A 26,389-nucleotide genomic window follows, 5' to 3' on the forward strand; every position below is an offset into this window, starting at 1 on the left:
CACAGGCAGACCCACAACACACGGAGAACTACACACAGGAGGACCCACAACACACGGAGAACTACACACAGGAGGACCCACAACACACGGAGAACTACACACAGGAGGACCCACAACACAGAGAACTACACACAGGAGGACCGACAATATATGAAGAACTACACACAGGAAGAACTATAACACACCACCAGAGATACTACACACAGGAGGACCCACAACACACAGAGAACTACACACAGGAGGACCTACACACAGGAGGACCCACAACACACAGAGAACTACACACAGGAGGACCGACAATATATGAAGAACTACACACAGGAGGAACTACAACACACCACCAGAGCACTGCACACAGGTGGACCCACAACTCATCGAGAACTACACTGTGCTGTGCTGATGGGGTTATGAGGGCTTCTGCAGGGTCCCTTTAACTCACAGTCCTAAAGGTCAGTCAACCTGTAGTAAACAACAAAGCTCCTTACAAAGTTAAAATAAAGACACAGAACTGAAGAAGCCGCTCGGGGGAGTGGAGAAACGTCTTCAAAGACCATCCTTGAGCACAGCTGCTGGATTTAAAGTCTTGGAAATGACTATGACCTGGATGAATGGTCCACAGACACAGTGGATCAATCATTTTTCATGTTAGAAAAACAAATGTGTGCCTGAGTCTTTTTGCTTTTTGTGTTTGCGGTCCCTTTGTGTCCCTTTGTGTCTTTGTGCAGCAGGTCTGAGTCCATGTGGACACTGCTTTGCGTCTTTCTGCAGCTTGTTTGTGTCTCAACAGTAACAGAAGTCTGTCGACACTCATCAGTTTGTGTTGACTTGGCAAACAGCAGCAGAGAAACAGCAGCAGGACGGAAGTTGATGGAACATGAGAATATTTTATTAAATCACATCAGCGCGCAGCTGTACAGCTCAGAGCTTACAGTAATCAATAAGATCAATAATGAGGCGAACGTCTTTGTCCTGATGTCGAACAGCAGCAGATAAATGACGCAGTGACGTCAGATGTTTGTGTGAATGACTCGACTTTAATTTCATTTCTTCACGTCTCAATCGGACTCATTATTTTTAATGATTCTCTTATTGATCTGATTGAATGAGGAGACGATGAGTCTGAAGATGTTTGGATTTGTTGCTCATTAATAAATAAACCAGCTCTTTAAAGCGCGGAGCATCGTCTCTGCAGAGCGACGTCTCCATGAATCTTTTCTGTGGCTAAATGTGACAAATTTGCTTGAATTGATTTGCCGTCAATCACTTTGTGTGAGCGAGTGTCACTTTTCTAAATGGAGCAGAACTCCTCAAACTGTTTAGAGCAGATTCTCATTAGCGCTGATGTAAACACGTCATTAGCGTGGCTGCTTCAGGACTTTACAGCAGCGATGACGGCTGCTTCCTGCATCTGGACACACATCGACGGGAAGCTTCCTTCTACTAGTTTGTCTCAGGTGTCACCAAGTTTAACCAAAGAAATTTCCGTCAACTCTGAACATTAGCTTGTTGGGTGCTCGGATGAGCAGTAGGTGGCGCTCCATTCAGTGCAAACGTAAGGCATTCTGTGAAGGTGCTTAAAGCTTAATCTACATGGCATAAGAAGACTGTTAGTAAACCTGATGGTGACGTATCCACGGTCAGTCAGGCTCTACTTCTTGGTAAAAAACTTCCTGAAGACGCTCATCCTCGGCTTGTCTTTGGTGTCCTCTGAGAGCTGCTGGGTGGGGTGCCGGGAATCAGGGACAGGCGGAGGACGAGGAGACACTGATCGAGGCTGGCCGTGGCGGCTCATTCTGCCTGCAGAAAGACAAAAACAGACTTCATCAGGTCGTTAGCATGACAGCAGAGACTAAACATGCTAACATTAGTGTGCGAGAAAGATGAACATGACACCCTATTTATAAGAGCATCAATAAAGAGGAAGAGGAGGAGCTACATGCTAGTCTTCACCTGTGATCCTGCCCTCCCCTCCCTCGGGGTAGGCGTGTTGGTCGTAGTAGGTGTGAGGGGGCTTCGGCGGAGGTTGGCTGTCTGTGGACGATTGCCTCTCCAGGCTCTCAGGTCTTCTGTCTAGAGGACTGGTTGAGGACAAATCCTCCGGGGCATCAGCCAGCTTCTCCAAACTGAGGTTGGCAGATGACGCTCTCCTGAACAACAAGATGCTAATGTTAGCTTTTGTGAATCTTTCACACAAACTGTACTCAGACTCAAATCACAGTTTTGGCTGCTAATGCGCCACAAAGACACACAGCAGTTATCTTGGTTTACTATAGCAAAGCTAGTTATTGTATTTAATTGTTCAAAGCTAATTCAAGGGAAACCACACCTAGAAAGCTAGCCGGTATGCTAAGCTAGCAAACTACAAACATGAGGTGCTACAGGTAGCGTGATGCCTGGCAGGTGGAATTGTGGGGGTTTGTGATGTCATCAGAATCCAGCTGCCACACAAAGTGAGGGGTTAACTTAGCAGAAAGTGTGGAAGCTTTACATAGAATATCTTATTAGTCGGGCGTCCATCCAGCCTGACAGAACAAACCAGCTCCTGCGTGAACTCATGACTTCAACAAATAGTGGCCGCTAACTGCTGAGAAAACCACAGCGTATCCTTTTTACATTTCTATTCTAGCATGGGTTAAATAAACATACTGTGTCTGTCCTGAAAAATTCACTTCATTGCTGCAGCGCTGCAAACGAAACCAGGAGCTGAATGGACCCATAGCTGCGGCCTGCGCCGCCGTGCGTTTCTCCACCATTGTGTGCCCGCTGAATCTAATTCACCTTGTCAAAGTATCTCATTAAAGAAAACTCCTGCTGGCAGGGAGTTTCATTTCTTTGGCCTCTCGCCCACCCGCCCGGTGCCCGGTGCCCCCCCACAGTGCACAGTGTGAGCAGGTAGATGTGGAAGTCAAAGTCAAATTACCTGACGCAGTTTGAAGGAAACTGCTTCGGCCTGAAACTCTGTCAAACACGCCGCCTCAGCCGCGCTCTGTTCATTTCAGAAGGCTGAGGCAGAAATAGTATGACCACAAATATGTGCACTTGTATTCCTGCTGCTGTTTTATTGTTCACGTAAAACACTCGCGTAATGTTGATTTTAGAGGGAAAATAAACCAGAAACCTTCACATTCTACATGTATGAGCTTTTATTCAAGTTATTTATTCATGATTTTGGTATTATATACTATAATTTAGGATCTTTGTTAACTTGTTGAAAGTGGATGGCCCAATATGTGCATGATTGAAGCACGGTGCTGCTAGTTTCATTCCTGCAAACTGTTGAGTTTAACCTCTGATCAGCTGTTTGGAGAACCGCAGAACTTAGTGAGGATTCTCTGATCCTGAAGCACAGAGGTCAGACATGTTTTCTGCTGTACAGACAGGATTCATGACTCTTAATGATGTTTAAACATCTGTCTACTTGCTGAACTCGAATATTAAAAATAAGGAGGGCAGCGCCTCTAAAATGAGGAACGCTCTCCTGTCTGTGCTCACCCGGAGTCGTCGGAGTCACTGCTGGCAGACTCGGGGCAGTTCTGGAGCTTCCTCACCCAGACCAGCTGGAGCTCCCTGCTGGATGCTGCAAACAGATACTGACTGCTGTCCTGCAGACTGAGGGACACAAACACAACACTGCGTTAGTGTACAAAGAAATACCACACCAGAGAAAAGAAAGAAACTCATAAACTGATTTGGATTCTTACATCACTTTGAACGTGTTCTCCTTCCTCCTGTAGTATACGTTCTCTCTACAAACCGCTCCGGCTGTGTTGATAGGAGGCCACCTAGAGGTTCTCTGTGGAAGTGCATGACACAGTCAAACATTATTACGTGTGGCAGATGATGGAAAACATTGTTAGTCATTAGGCAGCTGAGTCAGTGTGTTGCCTTTGCAGCAGCGGTGGTGTCATTAAACAGGCTGAGAGTCTCTCCCTCCAGAACAGCAAACACCTCCTCCCAGTGTTCCAGACCCTGAAACCACAGGACGGGGACTGTCAGCTGATACTTCTGTTTTTTAAATATGACACTTTGCTGCCTTTTTTCTGTCAACTGGTAAATAAACACATAAAATAAAGTGATAAAATATGGGACCTTTGAGTTGACCCCTGTCTGTTCTTGAAGTTCAGTTTTTGAATATTAGTCAAACCTTTTCCAGCATTTTTGTTTTTGGTACCGATGTGTCACTAAAAGTCTCCCACCTTGTTTCCTCCTTGTTTCAGCTTGATCTCCAGGGTCCCCTCCATCCTGACCGGCCTGCACGCTGTCACCTGACGGTTAGCACAGCTGTGAGAACATGCGGCAGATGATAATGATTCAGATAACATGAATAAATCCGTCGCTCACCTCGTGTGCAGGGTCCTGCTCTGCTAGATCAAACTTTTGCTGCTCAGGTGGAGATGGAGAAGCATGGTCAGGTGATTTGGCATCCTCCTCTGTGATTGGTGCAGCAGCCAGTGGGGAGTCAGGCGGTGGTGGAGATGGGGAATCAGGATCATCAGGCTGCACAGCTCGAGTGTGTATCTCTCTGACTGGTGGAGGTGGTGGTGGTGGTTCAGTGGGGGGAACAAGCCGTCTGATTGGTGGAGGTGAGTCAGGTGGTGTGGTGGGCTTCTCCAGCTCAGGGTGAGGTCGGAATGTCCGCTCCGTAGGTGATATTGTGGGCTTCGGAGCTAGAGGAGGTTTGGACCTGGGGCGAGGGTTTTCAGGTGGGGTGTGAGCAGATGGGGGATAGGAAGGAGAAGGTGGAGGAGAGGAGTAAGCTGATTCTGTGAGAGGAGCATCAGGATTCAGGTTTGAGTGTCTGGTTCTCCAGGCCTTCACGGACAGGCTGGGACTAACAGGGGGGCTGTTAGATGAATCCTGGCTTATTGAGGGGCTTGGAGGGAGGCCGGCAGAGACGGTGAGACCGTCTGTCTTCTTGTCCAGCAGGGATGGTCTCACTGTTCTACCACTGCTGACTCGACGTACAATGTCTCTGGTGGAGGAGATCCGTGGTGTCCTTGGCTCTGCTGGTTTACTCCTAAGGGAGGAAACTCTGGCTGGAGGCCGTCTGTACTGGAGGTCAGTCTCCTCGGCTCCATGTAGACCCAGCCTCCGCTCCCTCTGATGAAAACAAAAACATTTAGAAGAAGAAAAACGTTTTTTTTTTTTAGATGTTGAAATGTTACCATCGAACCTGCGTTTTCTTCTTCTGCAGAGCGATGAAGCGGTCGCTCTGTGCCTGGATCATGGCCTCCAAGTCCTCCTGCCTCTTGAGAAGCTCCATGACATCAGACACAGAGTCCTGAAGGAGAGAAAACAACATTTTTTTTAAAAAGCTGTTTGCACTTCAACCCACAGTCACCTGCCTGCAGGACGTACACCGTAGTCCTTGGACATGAGTGTGTTTTCGTAGGAGTTCAACCAGCGCTCGGCCTGCTCCAGCTCCCTCTGCAGTAGTGAAATCTCCAGTTCCTCCTCATACAGCAGCCTGGTGTCCTCCCACAGCTTTTCCACTTGTAGCTCCAGTTCCTCCAGCTCAGAGATGCGCTCCTCCACCTGTAGGAAGAGGATTTTAGCTGTTAGTATCATCTGTGCTTTCTTTCACAGGTTAGACGTCCATGTGGCTCCATCACCTCCTGAGACATGAAGTGTCGCTCATCAATCAGCCGCTGCCCTTCATCCTTCACGGCCTGTGATTTGATGAGCTGCCTGTCAATCTGGACACGGTACTCATTGTGCTTTTTGATGAGTTGCTCCAATTCGCTTCCATCCCCACTGCGAGCCTCCCCTCCCACCAAAGACAGCATCTCCCTCAGCCAGGCCCTGGAACACAGCACAGGACCTTTAAAGATCTTCACATCCAGCCCACACAATGGCTTCAAAACGTTGACAGAACCTACATGAGTTCGGTCCACTGTGCAAAATATTTCTGCACATCTTCAGCCAGGTCCAGTCGCACCCGTCGCTGGGACACTTTGTTCTGGATGCTGGTCCAGCAGGCATCCAACTCCTCCAGCCACTGAGTCAAAGAGGATCGGGCCTGAGGCTGCCACCTGCTCAGAGCCCGGCCCTCCTCTCTGCTCCTTGTCACCTCCTCAGAGATCAGAACCAGGTCCCTCTGATGGGAGACATCACCCGCAGCATGAGATGTATTTCTGCCCCTGCATTCTACTGTGCTTTCAACCTTTGGTGAGTGTTTCTTACCTCCAGAGCTTCGTGCTGCCTCAGCAGGGTCTGGATGGAATGCAGGTCGTGACCCTGATCCTCAGAGTCCAGCACAGCCTCCTTCTCAGCCATCCAGCCTTTCAACTCGTCCACATCGTGCTTAAACTGATGAATCTTCCTCGCCGACTGCAGATTCTGGAAGACACATGAAAAGACCATCACTCTAACTGATTCTAACCTCTGACAGGCGGCAGCTCATCCAGAAGCTCTGACCTGTTCTCTGGTCCTGATGCTGCTGTTGAGCTCATCCCATAACTTGCCAAGTGCATCGTCCCTCCTGCGGGCCTGCCCGTCCTGCTGCAGCCCTTGGCTGAGTTGCTGCACGGAGGTCAGCCGGCTGCGACCCAGAGTGGACACCTCTGAAACCAGAACCTCCAGCTTCTTCTGAAGGACCTGCAGGTGGCAAGAAGAGACATGAGAGGATTCTCTGTAGGCAGCTGCACTACAGATAAAACATTTCCAAGAAGTTTTCCATCAGGAAATTCACAGGATACACACCTCTACATCCTCCAGGTCCTGGCCACAGTCCTCAGACTCTACCACCATCTTCTTGGAGGTCATCCATGTTTGTAGCTCTTGGGCCTCCCTCTCAAACAAATAGAGACGGAGTTGGTCTTCCAGAGCGGCGCGGCGAGATGCAGAAAGTCTAAACATTGTCTCAAATTGTTCGAGGACAGCTGGAAGAGACTCTGCAACCAGGCCGCTGAGACAGAGATATATGTTTCTGTTAAATGTCAGAATAAAAGCCCCAAGATTAAAAACCTCCAGGATGTCCTGAAACCGTTTACCTGCTGGGATGACCGAGATGCTGCAGCGATGCTCCGCTCTCCTGCAGCCTCTCCACCGTCTTTCTCTGGTTCTCCAGCTCCACGTCCACAGTGTCCAGTTTCCTCAGCAAAGCCTCTGTCGTCACCTCGCTCCTCCCACAGTCACGGGACTCCAGGCCTGCCTGCTGCTCCTTCAACCACAGCTGCAGCTCTGACACCTCCACACACAGACACACATGTTGAATACATCTTTTCATTTAAAGAGGAATGAAAGAATGCATTACAATATAAATGGATTCAGTCCAGTCAACTCATCACCCGTTACCTCAGTGAGGAAGGTGTGGATGCTGAGCGCCTCCTGCAGACGCTTCCCCTTCTTGTCCGCCTTTGTCATCAGGTCTTCATGGAGACTCTTCAGTTCCTCTAAACGCTCACGGATGTCATGAGAGGCAAAATGACGACCCCTGACCTGAGAGGGTCAATAAAAACAAGTTTCACTGAGCGTGTGCGACACCAGACTGTCACTTAAAAAACTGCCTCAAAGCTGGCGGCTCCTCACCAGACTGCGCCCTGCCTCCTGAACTGCCTGGACCAACGGAGTGCGGCCTGAAATCTCCTGCACCAGAGCCTGAAAACATAATTGATCTATTTTATTAGACAAGAATACATTAATGTTAATCTGATCAATCCTAAAGCTGTGGTTACATGGTGTTTGTGGAGCAGCTGCTGGCTGCTACTCAGTGAGCTGCCGCAGTCTGTAGCAGTGACGGACGGCAGCCTGTCGGTCATCCAGGTCACCTCCTCCTCCAGGTCTCTGTAAAACTGGAACAGAACCTGCCAGGCCTCCAGGGTTTCCCTGCGGTGCTGCATGGGATCTGCCAGACTGTTATACCTGAGTGGATGCAATGATGTTTATTTCCACTGATACATTTTTTTTTTACCTACAGTCATTGGTGTTGCAGCGGATAGGATCTGTCCTGTAAAAACCAGGCTTACATATATAGTTCATAGTTAGCTAGATTTACTCTTAACAGACCTGTTGATGGTGTGTGCAACTCTGGTCTGGATCTCCTCAGCCAGGAAGTTACCCTGAGAGTGCAGGCTCTTGGCCGTGTCCATCAAAACCTGATTTTAAAAAAAGAAAAAAAAAAGTTTAGAAATAAGCACACCTGCATAGAACATTTACACAGCGACATTTTGAGATATCACAGCAGGACATTGCACCTGGATTCGGTCTCGGAGTCCATCCACCTCGTGCTCCAGCCCCCGCAGAGCCTTCAGCAGCCTGCTGACTGACTGCAGGTCACTGCCACAGTCCTCATTGCTAAGCTCCCTCTCCACTGATCCCACACACTGCTCCATGTCATCCAGAGAACGCTGGAACTGCAGCGCCTGAAAACACAAACAACGGTCAGAGTCTCTTAAAGATACGTTAGGATACATGTTAAGAGTGAGTGTGTACTTCGTAGGCCTCTTGAAGCCTGGTTTTCTTCTCCTTGCAGTTGTGGATCAGGGTGTCCCAGCTGTCTGTCAGCTCTCTCAGACGTGGTCGAATCTTTATTTCAACCGACCGAGAGTCTGACAGCAGCTTCTCTCCTTCCTGTAAAAGCATACAGAGACACATGGAGGGTCAGATGAGACACACAGGTCCAGTTTAAACCTCACAGAACACCCACCTTGATGAGGCCGTCCACTCTGTAGCGATTGGCGAGGATCTCAGCCTCAAAACTCTGATGTTTCAGTAGTTTGGCCTGAAGGTTAGTTGGTTCCTGCCAGCTCTCGTCCAATGCCACTGCATTACGCTCATTCAGCCACACACATACCTGGAGAGCACACACACATTTAGACCTGAAGAACAACAGACGGACTGAGGCGTGGATAACAGTGTAGCAGGGTAGTACCTGGTAGCTGCTGGATAAGAACTGCTGCAGCTGTAAGGATTGATCCAGAGCTTTGTGACGAGTTCTGCTCTGCTGCTGCAGCTGACTCCACCTGCACAGGTAATGACACACACTCACAGTGAGACACACACAATATGTTTTCCAGACTGTAAAGTTAGTGTGCCTTTTACCTGGTGGCGAGTGCTCTGCTCTTGTTTCTGATATTTGCAGCGTCATAATGCTTCTGTTGGATCATGTTCTGGGCCAGTTTGTCTACCTGGTCCAGCTGGTCCGCCTGAGCCTCCAGAGCTTCCTCAAACTGAAGCTGCTTCCTCTGCAGAGTCTCCACCTCCATCACTGAACCCTGACAATACAAACACTACTGTTTAAAATGGTTTTTCACAAATGTTTTCACACATCAATCAATAAAATCATCTTTACCCCCAGGTCCTGATTAGCCAGAAAAGCTTCGCTGTTGCCGAGCCAGCTCTCACACTGCTCTACTGAAGCCAGGAAGACCTGCAGGATGAAGAGAGAGCAAGTGTGAGGGGGTAGGTCAGTGTGAAGGTGTGTTCCCATTAATCCTGCAGAGGTGTTATGAAAACAAGATGTTTGAGGATTAGTCAGCTGTATGCATGTATTCAAGGTGGCTTCTGAGTGTCACCTGCAGGAGGCAGGCCTGCTCCAGGGTCATGTTGCGGTGCAGCCAGGCTTGGTCTAGTGTGGCTTTGGCTTCCTCCAACTGGTTCAGGGCCTTCTGGATCTCTGGGTTTGAGCCGTGACCAGAACGGATCAGACCCAGACCAAAGTCCCGGACGGAATCCATGCGCTCAGCGCGGGCATCAATCTCCGTCTGGGAATAAACAACAGAATCTCTTACATAGTTTACTGTTTAGTCCTCTGTTTTATCCTTCCAGCCTGCAGGTGGAGCTAAATATTCACACCTGTACTACATTTAACTTTGTACATCTGATTTCTATCTGAATATCTGTGTGATTCTGCACAGACATATCAGAGTTCTCTCTGCTTGTAGCCATGATGATGCCATTTGCCCAGAGGAGCAGGACTTGCAGTGATCAGAAGGGAAAATTTGTCCTTATAGTTAAGAGGGTTTACTTTCCTCAATTCCTCCATGATACTCACCTTCCAGTCCTGATGTTCTACCATAAGCCGGTCAGCCTCGGCTCTGGTCTTGGGGAGTCCCTTCTCTGCCATCTCTGTGCTCTGTTTGACACCCCAATCCAGCAGGAGGCGCTGGTTGGCCTTAAAGAGCTGCAGCTGGTGAGCCTCCTGCAGTTTCTCCTTTCTAAAAACAATAGCAGTTCCCAACGTCAAGGAAAGATTCATTTTCACACAAACTATTAGAACATTGAACATTCAAAGCACCACCGTTGTTTGACGTCTTTGTCCAAAGTCTTCACAGCGTTCTGCACCTCCTTCTGTTTGTCCGTTAACTTGTCACTCATCACGGATTCAGCCTTCAGGTGAGCGGAGACGTCTCGCTCCAGAGACTAGCGAGGTGGGAGTGGTCATACTGTTACTCATATGCAAATGAAACAGACTTATTTTTATATTTTAATGTCTTCATTCTAGTTAGAAGATACAGCGGCATCCCTCTTTGTGCGTGGTCACCCTAGTTACAGTTGTTATTATAACAAACCCCAAAAAAACAAACTGCAAACACATCTGACAGGACGTGTCATGTTTGCTCACCTTCGCCCTCTCCTGGATAACGCCAGCCTCTCGCTCGGTTTCCTCATGGCGTCTGATCAGATCCTCTACAGTCTCCACATCAGAGCCACAGTCCCGATCCTGTAGCAGCAGCATCTGAACACAGAGGAGAGAAGAAGGGTTGTTATATCAAATATAGACAGATCTGCAGCAGGACGTTGGTGTCTGGTGACTGACCTTCTCGTTCGCTCTGTCTCTGACCTCCTCCAGCTCTCTGATGAGACCATGCACCACTAACGCTGCCTCCAGCTTTTTCTTGTAATCACTGAGATCTCCATGAAACTTGCTCCACCTGGAAGAAATGAGACCGTTAACACAGATCACTGAGAGAAAACAGAGATGGCTGTGAAAATGTTACCTGTCGTTGAGCTGCTGCCTCCTCTGCCGCACAGTCAGCAGCTCATCAGCACTCTGCCTCTTCTCCAGCCGGCCTGCCAGTCTATTGATGGCGGTGATGTGAGCGTCGTCCACTGTCATATTCTGCATATGACATATTGGCTGTTACTTTTTAACAGATTGCTTTGTGCTTCTAAATACTGAACATGTTAATTCCGTGACTTACTCACCCCATCTGTGCTTCCCCTGAACTCGCTGAGCTTCTTCAGCAGCTGGACTCCATGTTCATAGTCCTTCCCAACATCTCCAACATTAATCATCACCTCCTGAAACACAAAGAACAGTCGTTAGACAGTCCAACATATTCAGACCCAGATAAATCACTGTCCTCTGTCCATCCATCTTGTACCTTATGTCTTATCCATGCCTCCACCTCCTCCACCTTCTGAAGGAACTCCAGGAAGTCTCTGTTGTCTTCCAGAACTTTCCCACGGGCGGCCACAGCCTTCTTTAGTTCCTCCCAGTGTAGCTCCAGTGCTGCTGAGCTCCTCTTTACCTCTTTGGACCTCTGGTAGTGGAGGGAGACCAGCTCGTCCCCAGCCTGGGGTTAAAGGACAGACTGTCTGACTGAACAGCATTTTGTCTGGAGGTCAAATTGTCATGTGTTGTTTCTATCTCACCTGCAGCACTGAGCTGATGATCTTGCTGTGAGCCAGGATTTCAGCCTCGAAGACCTGGTGTTTCTGCAGGAGCTTCATCTTGGTCTGCAGGTTGCTGAGGTCGGCTTTGCTGTCCTCTGCCATCTTCTGCATCCGCTCAGACACCCACTCCTCCGCCTGACACATGCACAGAAGCAACCAGGCTCAAGGTGTGATGTAAAAAATCAGTTCTGCTTTGTTATTTTGGGAAGGTTACCTGTGCGACATCTCTGTTGAAGATGCAGAGGAGCCGGGAAAGTTCCAGTTCCCGTCTGCGTTGGACTGACAGGTCTTTGATCCTATCACGTCTCTGGAGGAGAGCTTTAAGCCTGGACTGGACCTGCCCACTCTTCTCTCTGCTGAGCTGTTTCTTCAGATGGTTGGCCAGCTCTTTTAGAGAGGACAGCTGGTCCACACACAGAGAAAGATTAAACATTTGCAACGTGTAAAATATACAGGAGATTTTTAGAGGAGGAAAGCGGCAGACCTTGTCCTCCTGTGAGCTGAGCACCTTCTCAAAAGCTTCATGCCTCTTTATCAAACCCTCTGTCTCATCCACTGTGTTTCCCAGAGTGCTGTTCTGCAAGAGGATCTGAGGACACACACAGAGGCTTCATCACAGTGACACAGTTGTTGTGCAGTCTTTGAAAAACAAACAGAGAACGTACCTCTTGTGAGCTGGACGTTTTATCCATGCTGTTTAGATCTCTGTAGAAGACTTGCTCTAGGTGGACATTTTCTAACCAGCTCTGTTTTTGCTTCCACATCTCCTCCAGTTTGTCCCTCTCTGCTTGCAGAGCTTTCAGCTTCTCAGACACCTGGAAGACATCAGGTCACACCAAATTGTTTTGGTAAATCTCAAGAAACTTGATGGAGGTTTCCCAGTCCTTGCAGCACATCCTCACCTCCTTTCTGTTGCTCCTGTCCTGCATCTGCAGCTCTTCTCCCATGTCCAGAGCCTGCTGGTAGGTCTCCTGTCTGGCCTCCATCTCAGCCCACAGCTGCTGGTGCTGAGCCAGCTGGATGTCGGCACCTGACACATCACTGATGCTCTCCTCAGCAGCCATCGCACCAATCAGCTGGCTGCACCACAGGAGGTAGTCTTGTGCCTAAAAAAGAAACAACAGAAAGATATGAGAAGTTAAATTGCTAATTAAATGACCTGCGGACCTCTGCTTGTGCTCACTGTGTTGAGGAAGAGGTATCGCTGGCAGGCCAGTTTGAGCTCCTCCTCTCTCTTCTCGGTGTAAAGTCGTAGCTCCTCCCACCGATCCACCACTTCCTGCTGCACTCTCTGAAGGCGGAGCTTCAGCTGAGGTGTGCAGAGGTCCAGGACAGCATCAACAGCGTCTAGCTGCTCCTGCAACTGTAGAGGAGTTTCAGCCATCATGAACTGAACTCTCAGACTTTTTGGTAATAAAATGGCCTCCTCCTTTTTAACCACATTTTGTTACCTGCTGCTCTGTGGTGGCTAGCTCCTGTAGCAGAGCCTCATGCTTCTTCAGCTGTGACATCACACCTCGCCAGTCCTTTGCCACATCATCAGGAATTCGTTTTTGTCGCTCCTACAGAGAGAGAGGCATCTTTAGGGCTTGATGGGAATATGAATCACTGAACTGTGTCCAGCAACTTGTTCTCCCAGTAGCACCACAGAGTGGAGCCTCTTTTTAACACAGGGGTTCTCAACCTTTTGCAAGCCAAAGCTGGTTCAGGCCTCCCACCTCTCTGTGTCACCCAGGGAGAGTGTCCCGTTAGATGACAGTTAGATGTGTGTCTAACTCGATCGAGAAACGTTGGATACCTGGATGAGTGTCAGCGCATCACTCAGGTCTTGATAAAACCGGTGGCATTCCTCAGCTCTCTGCAGTTGATCCTGACGCTCCCTGGCCACACACATCAAGTCCTCCCAGTATGCACTGCAGAAGCATAAGTTTATAAAGGATGAAGGAGGATAAAAAACAACCTTCAGCAAATAGAGAACTTTGTGTCTGTACAAATGTACTTTAGCTGCTGCTGCGTTTTCCTAATTGCGGAGCTCTGCTGGTGTTTGTCGCGGATTAGCCGAGCAGCGAGGTCGCTGCAGCTCTGCAGTCTCTCCTCTCCAACCTCCAGCTGCTTCAGGAAACCTTCAAACTTTCCACGAAGCAACTGTAACATCACACAGACACACAACCTTACAGCTGTCTTCATCTATATACATTAACACTGAATCAGTGCGTAATGAGACCTGAACATGTTGGTAGTCGTTGCCCAGATCCTGGGACTCTGCCGTTTGTCTCTGCTGGTTCATCCAGTCCTCTAACTCTGTAGACTCTCGTGTGAACTCGTGCAAATGAAGGACTTCCTTTAACCTCTGCCCCCTGACAGGAGACATGTGGACAGTTGGACACACAGGCACATCGACGGGCTGGAATGGAACTGAAACGTGTCTACCTGATAGCAGCCTGGTGCTGCAGCTCTTGGTTCAAACTGCTGAGGCGGCTGTAAGGTCTGTTCAGCTCCTCAAGGCTCCAGTTGTGAACAGCTTGTTCCACCTGATCTCCCAACTCCTCCACCTCCACCTCCAGCACCTCCAGCTGACCCTCCAACACCTGCAGAACCAGTAAGGGAGGGTTTACTGAACCTGCCTCTAGACCTCATGTTTTGTTTTTGATGTGTCTTGAGCTATTAATTAGGCAAACCACTCAGCATGTGCCGCACCTGGTGTTTTGTGATGAGGCCCTGTGTGGCCAGCTGATCTTTGCCAAAGTCTTCAGTGTTCACCAGGCCAAGCATCTCTGTGAGTCTGGCCTCCAGCTCCGAGCAGTCCAACAGCAGCTGGAGACGTTCAGAGAGTGTTACTAAATGCAGTTCTTACAGGCATAAATAAACAGCTTTGTCCACGTTTGTCTCACCTGCTCCCTGGTAATGGCCTTGCTTAGGTGAGCTGCTCTCCTGTTGCAAGCCTCCTCAAGCTCCTCCCACTCTGCACTGAGGTGGCTACACCTGCGGGTGTGGAGCACAGGAACTAAACATTCAGTCAAGGAAAGGCAGTTTTGATGTTTCAATATCTGAGGAGCTGACTGTCCTATAACATAACATACACTGTGGAAAAACAGGGACAGTCGACTTTTGTTCATTAAGTGGAGTCTGATCATTACAATCACTTGTAATATCAATAGATAGTATCAAAGAAAAATTCTGGCACCTCTGAAGCACCTCCTCTCCATCAGATCTGCTTGACTTAGCCAGGCTGTGACCCTTCTCTAGGACATGGTTCATGTGTTTCCGGTGAGCGTTTACTTCAGCCTGCAACTCCTGCTCACACACACACACAGACGTTAGCTCTTATCTAGGGCACCGACATGTGAGTAAAAAAAAGAAATCCAGCTGGTACCTTGTGCTTCTGCATGAGGCTGATAGCTCCAGCCAGAGATTTGTCATATCCTGTAGATCCAGAGGCAGGAAGGTGTTCAGAGATCCAGCTGAGTTCCAGGTCCACATCATGAAAAAATCCAAACAGCAGCACCGATGCCTCCAGCTGTGCTCGGCGCTGGTCCAGAGGTTTCTGCAGAGATTTGAACCTGCAGCAAACAGCTTGTAAGGTCAACATCAGCCAGAAAAGTCAGCAGTTATTACAACACTCCTGTCCTGCAGGGTAACTTACAAAGTGAGGTACTTTTCCGTCTCCTGGAGGATCCGGTGGGAGTCAAAGTGGTTAGAGGCAATGTGTTTGGCCCTGCTGACGATGGAGTTGATCTTCTCTGCCAGCTCCTTGGCCTCCTGCTCCAACTGCTGATGCTCCTGTCCACACAAGCACAGATGATGCCCACGGCTGATTCAGAAACTGAAGCTAAGGTCTATCAGTGTTCAGCAGCCCTTACTTTCAACAGCTGTCGGCTGGAGCGAAGGTCATGACCTTTGGCTGCGTTGTTTAGCATCCACTGGATGGTCTCAATCTTGAGCTTTGCATCCTGAGATGGAAAAAAACTTAAATATATCAGCATCATCATTATGATCATTAAGTGAGCGAACCCGCTGGTCCTGTGTAATTTAAACTATATTAGGATGGAGACCTCACCTGCAGCAGCTCCATCAGCTGTTCCTGCTGTCCTGCCTGCCTCAGCTTGTCCCCCCTGTCGGCCATCTTCTCCTGCAGTCTTCTCCAGTGACTGGCAAGCTGAGACAACTTCCTGCTGATGCTCCGACTGTTGTAGTGCTCTTCAGCAACCATCTTCTCTCCCAGCTGAACACACAAGCAAGCATTTCAGGGAACAGCACACTAAAGTCCTCTTTAGGTGGATAAGTCTTACTGCTGCTGCGGTTTACCTGAACTAGTCTGTCCAGCCGGACCTGGTTGGCCTGCATCTCCTTCTCTGCTGCCTCGTGTCTCTTCAGCTTTCGGAGGATGTTGGTGGGGTCGCGGTACGACTTGTCCTCAGACACCTTAAACTTCTCCTCCATCCACAGCAGCAGCTCGTCTGCATCCCTCTCAAACTCCTGCAGCACAAAACAACAGGACATTAACGATTCTGCCTCAGAATCAACTTCAAAAACTTTAAAATATGCTCTTTTGAACAAGTCCATCAATAGAATAGAATAGAATAGAATAGAATAGAATAGAATAGAATAGAATAGACCGTATTAATCCCTTTGGGAAATAGAAAAAATAGAATATAGTATAATAAAAATAAAAGATGAGAGGAATTATGTACAGACGTTGCACACCAGCATAGATGGTACAGATGGATTATTGATCATTGGTCAATTGTCACATTGGTGTGAGGATGATAATAATACCTGGTATTTCTTAGAGTCAAGCAGCAGAGTTCTCCTCTGCCTGCTGCTCTCTTTCAGTTTCCTGCTGCCCTTGTTGATACTTCTGCTCCGCTCCATGATGCTAAAAGAAACTCCAGTGTTTTAGAGGTAACCACCTGATTTTTTCAAAAAATGTACAGTTTGGAAAAGCCTATGTGAAATAAAGTTCCTGTGGTTTTTCTCACTGTTTTGCTGCATAGTGTTGCTGGTCAATGAGCTCTCGGCCTCGCTCGGTGAAAAGATCCACTCGTTGGTCCAAAGCCTTCAGGAGACCCTCGAGCTCCTCCTGTCGGCCCAGCAGGCTGTGCACACTGTCCACAGAGTCCTGCAACAACAAACGCTTACAAAGTTAGCACCTTCACCTTTTCCAAAAACACGACCTCTGGCTGAAAACAAGCAAGAGATGAGAGTCTTTACCCCGACATCTTTGACCTTCAGGCGGGCTTCGTGCCCGGACAGCGTCGCTTCAATGCGGTCGCCCTCCTGGTTCAGCCGCTGGAGCTCTACGCCCTGTTCCAACCGCTGCTTTTTACTGGCCCAAAGTCTGCCCAGTTTGGACCAATCAGCACTGAGTTCATCCAGGGTTTTTTGGATGTCAATACTACCCATCTCCATCTTTCCATTGGAGGAACTGTGCAGAAGGGATTCGCCCAATGATTCAACCTCTTCCAGCCTGAAATACAAACGCAGGGAGGAGTTACAGATAAAACAATATTTATTATACTGATTAATAAAAACAATGAGTAAGGCAGCTTAAATAAAACATCCAGCTGACATCTAATGTACTTCATGACATCAATAAAGGCTTTTACAGCAGCTTAAAAACAGCATGCATTCGAATTATTCAATTGTTTTTTATATGTATAATTAAAAACCATGCTATTCAAATGATAATATCAACACAGAATTTTATGTTGTAAAATTATTTTTTTTTGTAAATTTCAAACATCAGAAAATGGACTGAATGTCAGCTTATTTCACAGTTCTTATTACTACTGATTATTAAGTATGTGTATGTTCAGTTTTGATAATATGTTATATATATATATCCTCCTTCCCTTTACCTGCTCCTCTGCACCTCCATTTCAAGCCGGAGTTCCTCATGCTGCTCTAACAGAGCCACTGCTGAGGCCACGTCACCAGCTATTTCCTCCTGCAACAGGCGCTCCTGGACCAAACCTGCCCAGTGCTGCAGCTCCTTGGCCTGCTGCTGGAAGTTCTGCAGTCTGCGGGCCTCCTCCAGGAGGCGCTGTCTGTCCCCAGCCTGGCGTTTAACCTGAGTGACGATATGACAGAAGAATAGTTTCTGGGTTTCCTTTATATCCTTTAGATTTTATTCCTTCACAGCAGATCAAACCTCACCTGCTTCAGCAGAGCCTCCAAGCCTCGAACCTCCTGCATGATGGCTGCGCTCTCTGCTGGACTGCAGTCCTGCTTCCTGCAACACCAGAAATGACATCAGGGAGTACATATGCTGCATTCAAGGCAGATTTTTCAACATTCTACTTGAACAAAGTCCAATCAATAGTGACGCCCTTAGACAATCAACAGCTATATAAAGGACAGCTGCCAATATTTAATCAAAATAATACAATTATAGTAAAAAACAAGACGAATCTCCTGTTTTGGATAAGAGAACATCTCCCCACTGCCAAGCTGCATGGGATCCCCATCAATACTTTCTTAATGAACAAGAAAAATACAGAACTACGTCTGAGGAAATATGTGGGGAGAAACATTCCGATAATACATTTTTACAGTGTAAAAATAAGAACCGCACATCTTGGCAACGCTCTTCAGGTAGGCAATCTTTCCCTCCAGCATCTGGATGTCTCTGAGGGCATGAGCCTGGCTCTTCTCCCCGGCCAGCAGGGTGAGGGAACTGCAGTCCACCTCCACAACATTGAGTTGGGACAGCTGACCCTGGAGCTGAGCTTTAGCCTCCTCACAGCTGTGCAAGAAGGACTGGACGTCCGCCGTGCTCAGCAGCTCATGACCCTTCTCATCCTTCAGCTGCTGGATTCGATCCCATCTGCAGGACACAAAGATCCAGTTTATCACAGAGATTTAATCTTCTAATCTACGTTTATTCAAAGGACAGCAGGAGGCAGTGTCTGTCTGTCGTGGGGCTGCTGTTCTGTTGGTATTTCTTTCCTACCTGTTGGAAACTCTCCTCTTTTGGGCTTGGATCTCTTTCTGCTTACTGTGTCGGTTCTTCACCAGCTCCTCTGCCATTTTGACGATGTCATCCAACTGACCCCGCCCGCTCGCCAACTCGGTCAGGAAGTTCTGAAACAGAAAGTCGCCTGCCTTTATAAAATATTAAATTTAAAGTATCAAAACGACACTACTGAACAACACAGATGTGAGAGTGGATCCATCTAAACATCTGTCAGAAAGAGAAGAAAAAGGAGGATCATTTCTTGTGTCATTCAGGGAAGTCAGCACCTCGTATTTGGCCTGAACCACTCCCAGATTGTCGCCATCAGTGTTGAAGGTGTTTAAAATGTTCTCCTTGTCCTCCATCCACGACTCAAATTCCTGGCAGCTGTTGTAAAATCGATGGAAATGCAGTGTCTCCTCAAGACTCCTCGTCTTCGTCTGAAAACACAGTTTCAGACAACAAGTTGGACTTCGAACACAAATCAGATTTAGAGACATCTCCCACGCTGCCCCTCGCTCACCTTCACCAGGTTGTACAGGGAGTTGTATTCCTGGTCCAGGCTGGCCTGTGTGCTCTCCACCGTTTCTCTCTGGTACTCTGGGTCTGGCAGCCATGTTGTTTGGATCTCACTTGTGCCGTGGCGCATTGAGCGGCTGCGCCTCGGGTGATTTGGCTTCCCACTCTGGATTTCTGCCAAGCCATTGGTGGAGACAGGTGGGATGGCGGGAGGAGCCTGGAAAGGGTGGTTCAGAAAGGTTTTCTACTTTCATGCCATGAATTTCTGATGTGACTGAAATGTTTGTTATTGATCATACAGTGACTGGCAGCAGAGTCAAGTAGGTTTTGGGGATGAGCTGTTGGTTTCCTCGACTGTCTCTGGCCAGAACTCGATCCTCATCCGACTCGGTGCTTACTATGGTCACAAGCTCATTGCGATCCCATGGAAACTGACCTGAAATCAGTTCAAGTTAAAGGTTGTTTGAATTGCATCCGGTACAGTTCTCAAACAAACACTTTTATCATCATCATCTTAACAGGTTAACAATAAGGCACACAGAGATTTCAGACACTCAGATATGTGTGGCGGTTATTTCCCATCATGCATGCTTTCAATGATGATGCACACAGAGCGCACCTCCAGTACCTCTGCTGTATCTGAAGCGGACTTTGGCCATGTTCTCCACCTTCGGAGGTGGGGACCTCACAGAGCTCCCTTCACCCCTGACACTGGGTGGTGATGTTTGCGACCCCGCCTCCTCTTCCTCAGAGGATTCACTGTATTGGACCATCTTACTCTGCTGAGGCTCCACCTACACAGGAAGAGAAAACATTGTTTTTACAGCTCAGATATACAAGACCAATATCTGTGTCTGTGGTGAGTCTGAACTCACAGTGAGAGCGGTGAGCTGCGCTGCGCTCCTCGCCTGTTCTGACAGTCTTTTTATCTCAGAGGCAAACGCCGTCATTTCCTTCAGCAACCACAGGTGGCGCTGCAGCAGAGCCGCCGTGCTCGCATCATCCTTCCCATGATCCCCGCTGGTCAGGAGCGGCTTTCTATCCCCCAGCCAGGAGTTGGCCTCAGCCACGTCTGCAAAGTACTGATCAGAGGAAAAGTAGGAAATGAAACAGTCTCATACTGAGGAAAGTGTGTGTCAACAGGGACACGGCAGGAAAATTAGCTCCATGAATATCTGCAAATATCAGTTCTGGTCAAAGAAAAACTTTGTTACCGTGTTAAAATAAGGAGGTCTGAGGAAAACTGTATCCACTAAACCATAGTAAGACTGAAGCATGAAAGTGCTCGCTAATAGCTTTTCTACAATGCTACCTCGTTTGCTAATTAAACTGAACTATTAATTTATTGATCCCTCTGTATTCACCTGCTTTATGGTGGCGGCAGCCTGCAGCCTGTTGCGGCGTGTGGCCACCTCCTCGGTCAGGTGACTCCACTGCTTCTTCAGGGTCCTGATCCACTTCTGGATGGCTCGCTGATTGGCCTGACTCTGCTTGGAGACCAGATCATGCCCTCGACCCAGAACGCCCTGATACAGCGACTCCTGGGCCTGGAGCTCCGCCTCCAGCACCTGTCAAAATATAATCAGATTAATTTATAAACCCGATTAACCTGATTCACTTTGTCTCTAAAGGCAACCATTGTTGTTTACGTGCACAGCTGTGCAGCTCACCTTGTGCTTGTGTTGGGCCAGCTGGATATGGTTGACATCTCGTCCAAGTCCTGCAGTCTGCACCCTCAGCCAGCACTCATACAGCCAGGCCTCCAACTCCTCACAGTCATGGAAGAACTCAAACAACCTCAACTGAGCCTCCAGCTGCCTCCTCCTGACAGACAGGACGGAAAGAATCACATGGAGGTGTACGGAGTGATATAAGCTGGACGTCTAAAACCTGAGAGAAGAAAACTAAAGAAAACCTGTTGCTGCTGAGAGACACCAGAGATTTGTACTGAGTGTCAAGAGCTCTCACTCTGCTCTGAATCTGCTGAGCGTCTCTGACTTTTCCCTGAAAGACAGAGGCCCAAAAGAGTGATTAAAAAACAGTGAGCGTGTAGGACATGAGCAGGTCTCTTAATCATACCTTCAAAGCTGTGCTGCTGATGGCAGTGATGGTTTCACCATGAGCAGAAATCTGAGCTTCCAGGAGATCCTGCTTCTGAAGGAGAGACTCCACCTCCGCTAGCTGCTTCCCCACTTCAGCGGATCCTGCCTGGGCCTGCAGACAAGGAGAGGCTTTACTCGTCTTGCTAGCGTTCTTTGAATGTGTTTCGCTGCTCCTTGAAGCACAGCAGCTGAGGTCTTTAGCTACATTTAACCTGCAAATTCCACCACACGCTGCCTGGAGGAGAAGTGTAAAGACTTCAACAATTCTAACACGTCTATTTTCTGCCCAAGCGTTTAAATCAAGGCACCTGGACACAGCTTTTTGTGAAGATGAGTCGCCACTCCCACAGGTGGCTTCATCAGTTCTGCCAGACGTCTCTAGATATTTCCAGGGTATCTGGGTAGACATTAGCTTTAAAGGTTTGTCCAGCCAACATGGTACATTGTGATTTTAATGGAATTTTCTATGTTACAGAACAGTGCAGAGTGAATACGAGTGAGAGTTTCTAACAAGATAACATTTTATTCATGAGTGCCATCAAAGGACACTTTGGCCTGTGTAAAACAGAAAGAGTCATCCTTGCAAGTTACACTTGTGTGAGCACATGTGAGGAACAAAGTGAACAGGTGAGTCTAATGTCTCTGCACGAGGGACCAATGTATAAGCACAAGAAATCACGTCATCTTTGTGCATGTGCCAGCAATGTTGTGCAAAGTTGCAGCTGATCACAGTGGTTGTACTGTATGACCGCAGCTGAGAAATGGACTCACCTGTAATTCTTTGAGTTCCTGGGAGATAAGCTCAATGTCTCGAAGGACGCTCAAAGTTTGAACTACATTTCCCAGCAGCATTCTTTGCTCTTGGATCTGATGGAGCAGATCCTTCCATCGATGACTGATGCTCTCCTCCCTTAGAGACACAAACACTGTTTGACAGAGTCTCATTTTCTGGTGTTGGCAGTGAAGCAAACCACCAATTTCTCAGTAACAGAAAATGTCAGAGCCACACTGTTTTAATGTTCTTTCCTATCAGTCATGTGCTCTCACCTCCTGATGACCTGCTCCTTGCTGTGGTAGTTTCCCCTCTCGATGGATTTGGCCATGTCTTTGAGGGCTGTGAATCGTGGCTCTCTTGCCAGAGCATCAGTGGCCAAGGCCTCCAGACGCCGTCCAGCTGCCTGGGCCTCCTCCAGGGTGGACAGACCTCGGATGTCCTGCCTCCGGAGAAGACGCAGAGTGTCCTCCAGATATCCTTCCCTCAGAGTGGCCTGCAGAGCCAAAACTGACCGTTATAGTTCTGGATATGCACAGATGTTTTTCAGTCAGAAGAGCTCGGGTTTTTTTACCTTCCTGCCAAACTTCTGGGCGAGCTGCTCAAGGTTCTCCAGCCGCAGCAGCGCCTCCTGCAGGGCTCGCTCACGCTCGTGTTCAGCCCTCTCTAGCAAAGCCCAGCTTTTCTCAATGTCACTCAGGGTTTTTCCTTTGACACACATAAAGTAAAGCTGTAAATATGGTGATAATATACACTCTGTGTATTGTGGAGATTAGACATGCTCTGTACCCTCTGGAGGGTTATAAGCCCATTGGTTGTTGGCAGCCAGGTGGGTCCTCAGACTGAACAGGTGAGCTTCAATAGCCCCGCGCTCCTGGAAAAATTACAACATGAAGGCTGAGCATTGAATCATGGCAATGGCTGAATTAAGTCTGGTGGGACTTGTCTGACCTGATATTTGGGAGGTTTCTCCACCGTTCTGTATGTCTTGAAGGCCGTCATCAGCGTCTGCATCTCCCTCACAGAGTTTGGGAATCTTCTGTCATTCAGCTGCACCACCTTCAGTCACACACACGGTCAGTAAACAACACAGCAGCACCTACCTGCTTTCTTTTGCTCAGACTCACAGGTGAACACATGTTGTAACTGGTGTTTTGAGTTATTACCTTGGATTTGATCCAGCGAAGCAGATCTGACACCATTCGCTCATACTGAAGCTTCATGCCATCCAGCTCCATCAGCAGCCCAACAATCTGTAGGAACATTCCTTTCATTTTTCAGCCTCTAGTTGTACTGAGGAATGCAGAATGTTTTGTCTTTAAACAGAATCTTGTTCGTGCAAACACTTTATCATTGAAGATTTCTTTCATGGAGACATGTAGAATATAGTGGTTTCTCTGTAATGCAGCTTCTTAAACTGTGTTATTTGATGTTTTAAACATAATATAGGTCAGAGGTTATTACAACGTATTAAAAACAGCGGTTGTGGAATCACAGTGAGTTTTGAGTTATTATCTATAGTTATGGAAGGTATTGTTTATTTTAGTTTTGTGCCTGTAACACAGTTTCACTAAAGCCAGCTCTGCTCCTGTATTAAATACCTTGTGGTAGGAGGAGATGGAGGATTCTCTCCTGTACTTCATCTTCACCCAAAGCTCACTTAGACTTCTTCCTAGTGACATCCTGCCACCCGTTGTACACACCCTGTATCACCTTAGATTTGTGCTGACCCTCAGAAGCACACATGGCACACACTTGTCCAGGTTGGTGAAAAGGTTTTTATCTGATTTATCAACCATGAAAACATCGTAACCACAGCGTTGTTAACACCAGTTCACACCATTAACATACAGTATGTACGAGCCACCTGAACCATGCGTTTACAAGCTTTGACCTCACCGACAACACCTGGTGCTCAAATACAAAGACACTGCTGATGTCTCCACACACTTCGGAAACACCTGCCCTCTCACCAACTACACACATGTACCCATAATGCTCCAAATCAACCATCATTATGTGACCCCAGGTAAATCACTTGGCCTGGATCTACCTGCATCACCGGCTGCAAAAACACAAACAGCCAGCATTGTTTGAACCCCAATCAAAACAGCACAACATTAGAAAGTCCGCAAGTCCATAAATCTATAACATGAAAGAGGAAATGGCTTCAAAAAAATCATCGTGTTCACAACTAAAGCAGGGATGAAAACCAGATATAATACAGAGACCCTGCTGAAGACGGCTTACACCAAAACAGTCTGAGATGTTGGGAGTCCACGACTTTCCACTCAACACAATTTGTTTTTTACCATCTGTCAATGAAGAGTCACTCTCCCTTCTGCAGCCACAATCTTCAGAACACATAAATAAATAAATCTTACCAGAAACAACAAAATAGAGAAAGAACTGACAACAATTATAAAAACCGACTGCTCTGAAATCCTCAGTTGTTCTGTGTTGAAGTAAATCAGGGAGCAGCATGCAGACAGCAGGTGCCAGTGTGTACGCGTTTGCTGCTGCCTCCAGCAGCGACTCAGTGTGTGTGACCTGATCTGATTAGCTTAGCGTCTGTAGCCCCTCCTACAGTGAAGTACAGCAAATAGAGAGGTCAACAACATGCTCACCTGAAACTCTACCAGCAAACTTTAAGTGTTTATATTGACTTCAGTAAAGTTCTTTCTTGAATTCTGTTTAAGTGTAAAGAGCCTTTGTATGTCTTTTACAGTCTCTGAGGTTGATTGCCTTAGTTTTTTAATAGTTTTATGTCTTTTACAAGTACTTTACAACTATAGCAATTTAAAAAAGGCAAATTAAATAATCACATGAATGATGAATGATATCCAGATTTGTGTCTCACACATAAAGAGTTCCCTCAGGTGTGTTACCGTAAACAGTGTTGTGTCCGTTCTGTGTGTTGCAGCTCTGCCTGCAGGTGACTCCCTGAATCTAATCCACCACTAATCTACACTGAAGAGGCTAGATTAGAGCAGGATATAATGCAGTAGTATCACAAACTGCCAGCAGAGGGCGGAACAGTCCATGGTATAACAGCATCAAAACTGTGAGTTAACAGTTTTACAGTGGAAACACTGACAAAGAGCCGGCAGGTATTCATGTAAAGAACTGGGTCTTTAATATTGTTGTAGATTTTTTTATGCCTTATTTCTTATTATTCCTTATTATTCCTTATGTATTTGTCATTGTATTTTTGTCTAAGTTACTAAATGAAAATCTTTATAAATAAAATGTTAAAAAAAAAGAACTGGGTTCAATTAAAGATTATTGTCCTATATTGATTTGACTAATTTATCAGTGATTTGTTTGGTTCATATATTAGACAAAAAAAGAACATGGCACAAAACTTACTTAAATTCTAAGTGATTGATCATCCGACATGTATTATAAGTAAGATAAGATAAGATAAGATGTGTGAGGTGTTGATTCAGACCTTTGCAAGCCTCTTCTGGATTGTCTGTCCCTGCTTCATCTTGGAGAAGTAGTGGTAGTACAATGACACGTAGGTCATGATGGACTTTTCATCAGGATGAGCAACCACCATGTCGTCCACCTCGAGCAGTTGCATGATGCCAAACTCCCGCTCCGCCAGCGTGAAGGCGTGCTCTAGGTTACCGCAGGGGTCGTCACCATGGAGGCGGCGGTAGTCAAAGAGGTCAGGCCTAAAAAAAGAGCCAGGGAGACATGAAGCAAAGTAATGTTGGACAGAAATACTGCACCTGTGCACTCTGTGACACGAAGGAAGAGAAGTATAGGAGCATGTTACCGGTGGGCGTGGATGAGGGCATTAAAGGCAAGTCCATCCCTCCAGCTGGAGGAGAAATCCTGCACATTAACATCATCATAGCCTGCTGTTTTTCTCTGACACCAGATCAGCAGGGCCTCTTTCGCTGAGCGATGAGCCACACTACCTCCGCCCGACAACTGTGAGGAGGAGAGGAAAGAAAAGGGGATTACATTTTGTAAGCCAGCAGCTGCAGAGATTATATCACTGATTCTTCTGTGGGTTCGGTTCCTACCTCATCCAGTTTAATAAACCCGATCTGAAACCTGAGGATGATGATCCACAGCAGACCAAGGATCAGCTTGCGGTCACCGTCCACAACATTCTCTGGACCGATCAGATCCACCCGAATCTGACGCAGTGGACAGAGAGTAGCATGTGAAAACAAACATTATTATCATTCGACAGTTCTCCTGGCTCTGAGGGGGGGTTAGCTGACTCACCTTGGTTTTTAGAAAGCAGATGGCGATGCTGTTGTTCTCTAGACAGTGAACTCTCAGTTTGGGGCGGCTGGGCCGAGGCAGCGTCTCGCTGGAGATGAGTTCAAGGAGACGAATCAAAACGACTCCGGTCTTCAGCTCCGTGTAGACATCAGTCAGCTCCACCTTCTCCTGCAGAAG

The 26,389-nt window shown here is 47.5% G+C and overlaps 1 protein-coding gene across 1 annotated transcript; it reads right to left on the reverse strand.

Annotated features, from left to right (window-relative positions):
- Positions 1-933: 933 nt before the first annotated feature.
- Positions 934-25,856, reverse strand: sptbn5 (spectrin, beta, non-erythrocytic 5). The gene is made up of 76 exons (XM_028395519.1): positions 25,752-25,856; positions 25,419-25,647; positions 23,134-23,220; positions 22,919-23,026; positions 22,757-22,841; positions 22,542-22,675; positions 22,243-22,463; positions 21,967-22,105; positions 21,173-21,307; positions 21,009-21,097; positions 20,764-20,917; positions 20,458-20,661; positions 19,969-20,175; positions 19,722-19,887; positions 19,393-19,529; positions 19,098-19,310; positions 18,862-19,014; positions 18,572-18,702; positions 18,194-18,445; positions 17,776-17,851; positions 17,478-17,689; positions 16,831-17,086; positions 16,599-16,738; positions 16,396-16,495; positions 15,925-16,095; positions 15,677-15,841; positions 15,480-15,569; positions 15,263-15,399; positions 14,993-15,179; positions 14,804-14,913; positions 14,511-14,601; positions 14,317-14,433; positions 14,050-14,207; positions 13,844-13,976; positions 13,619-13,764; positions 13,418-13,532; positions 13,071-13,181; positions 12,803-12,982; positions 12,522-12,725; positions 12,285-12,434; positions 12,104-12,208; positions 11,834-12,022; positions 11,599-11,754; positions 11,328-11,519; positions 11,149-11,244; positions 10,941-11,062; positions 10,760-10,874; positions 10,565-10,678; positions 10,241-10,362; positions 9,995-10,157; positions 9,516-9,704; positions 9,293-9,370; positions 9,043-9,215; positions 8,873-8,963; positions 8,648-8,794; positions 8,434-8,571; positions 8,196-8,363; positions 8,008-8,096; positions 7,677-7,863; positions 7,531-7,599; positions 7,297-7,440; positions 6,993-7,189; positions 6,703-6,907; positions 6,418-6,597; positions 6,184-6,339; positions 5,880-6,097; positions 5,613-5,802; positions 5,359-5,535; positions 5,174-5,281; positions 4,342-5,100; positions 4,197-4,265; positions 3,886-3,969; positions 3,702-3,793; positions 3,493-3,609; positions 1,951-2,147; positions 934-1,797 (listed from the first exon to the last, which is right to left on the reverse strand). The coding sequence occupies exons 2-76, from the start codon at positions 25,551-25,553 to the stop codon at positions 1,649-1,651; spliced, it is 11,544 nt and encodes a 3,847-aa protein (XP_028251320.1). The 5' UTR covers positions 25,554-25,647; positions 25,752-25,856; the 3' UTR covers positions 934-1,648.
- Between the last annotated feature and the right edge of the window lie 533 nt (positions 25,857-26,389).

The sequence above is a fragment of the Parambassis ranga genome, chromosome 22, assembly GCF_900634625.1.
Source record: "Parambassis ranga chromosome 22, fParRan2.1, whole genome shotgun sequence".
Classification (NCBI taxonomy): Eukaryota; Metazoa; Chordata; class Actinopteri; family Ambassidae; genus Parambassis; species Parambassis ranga.

Bases quoted from the DNA above. Each gene is read 5' to 3' on its own strand.
- sptbn5 (XM_028395519.1), bottom strand. From the start codon at position 25,553: ATGCAACTGCTCGAGGTGGACGACATGGTGGTTGCTCATCCTGATGAA. The intron at 12,726-12,802 runs GTGAGCACAAGC...TTTCTTTTTTAG, and splicing joins GATACCTCTTCCTCAACACA to GCACAAGACTACCTCCTGTG. The intron at 10,363-10,564 runs GTGAGCAAACAT...CCACCTCGCTAG, and splicing joins TTATCCAGGAGAGGGCGAAG to TCTCTGGAGCGAGACGTCTC.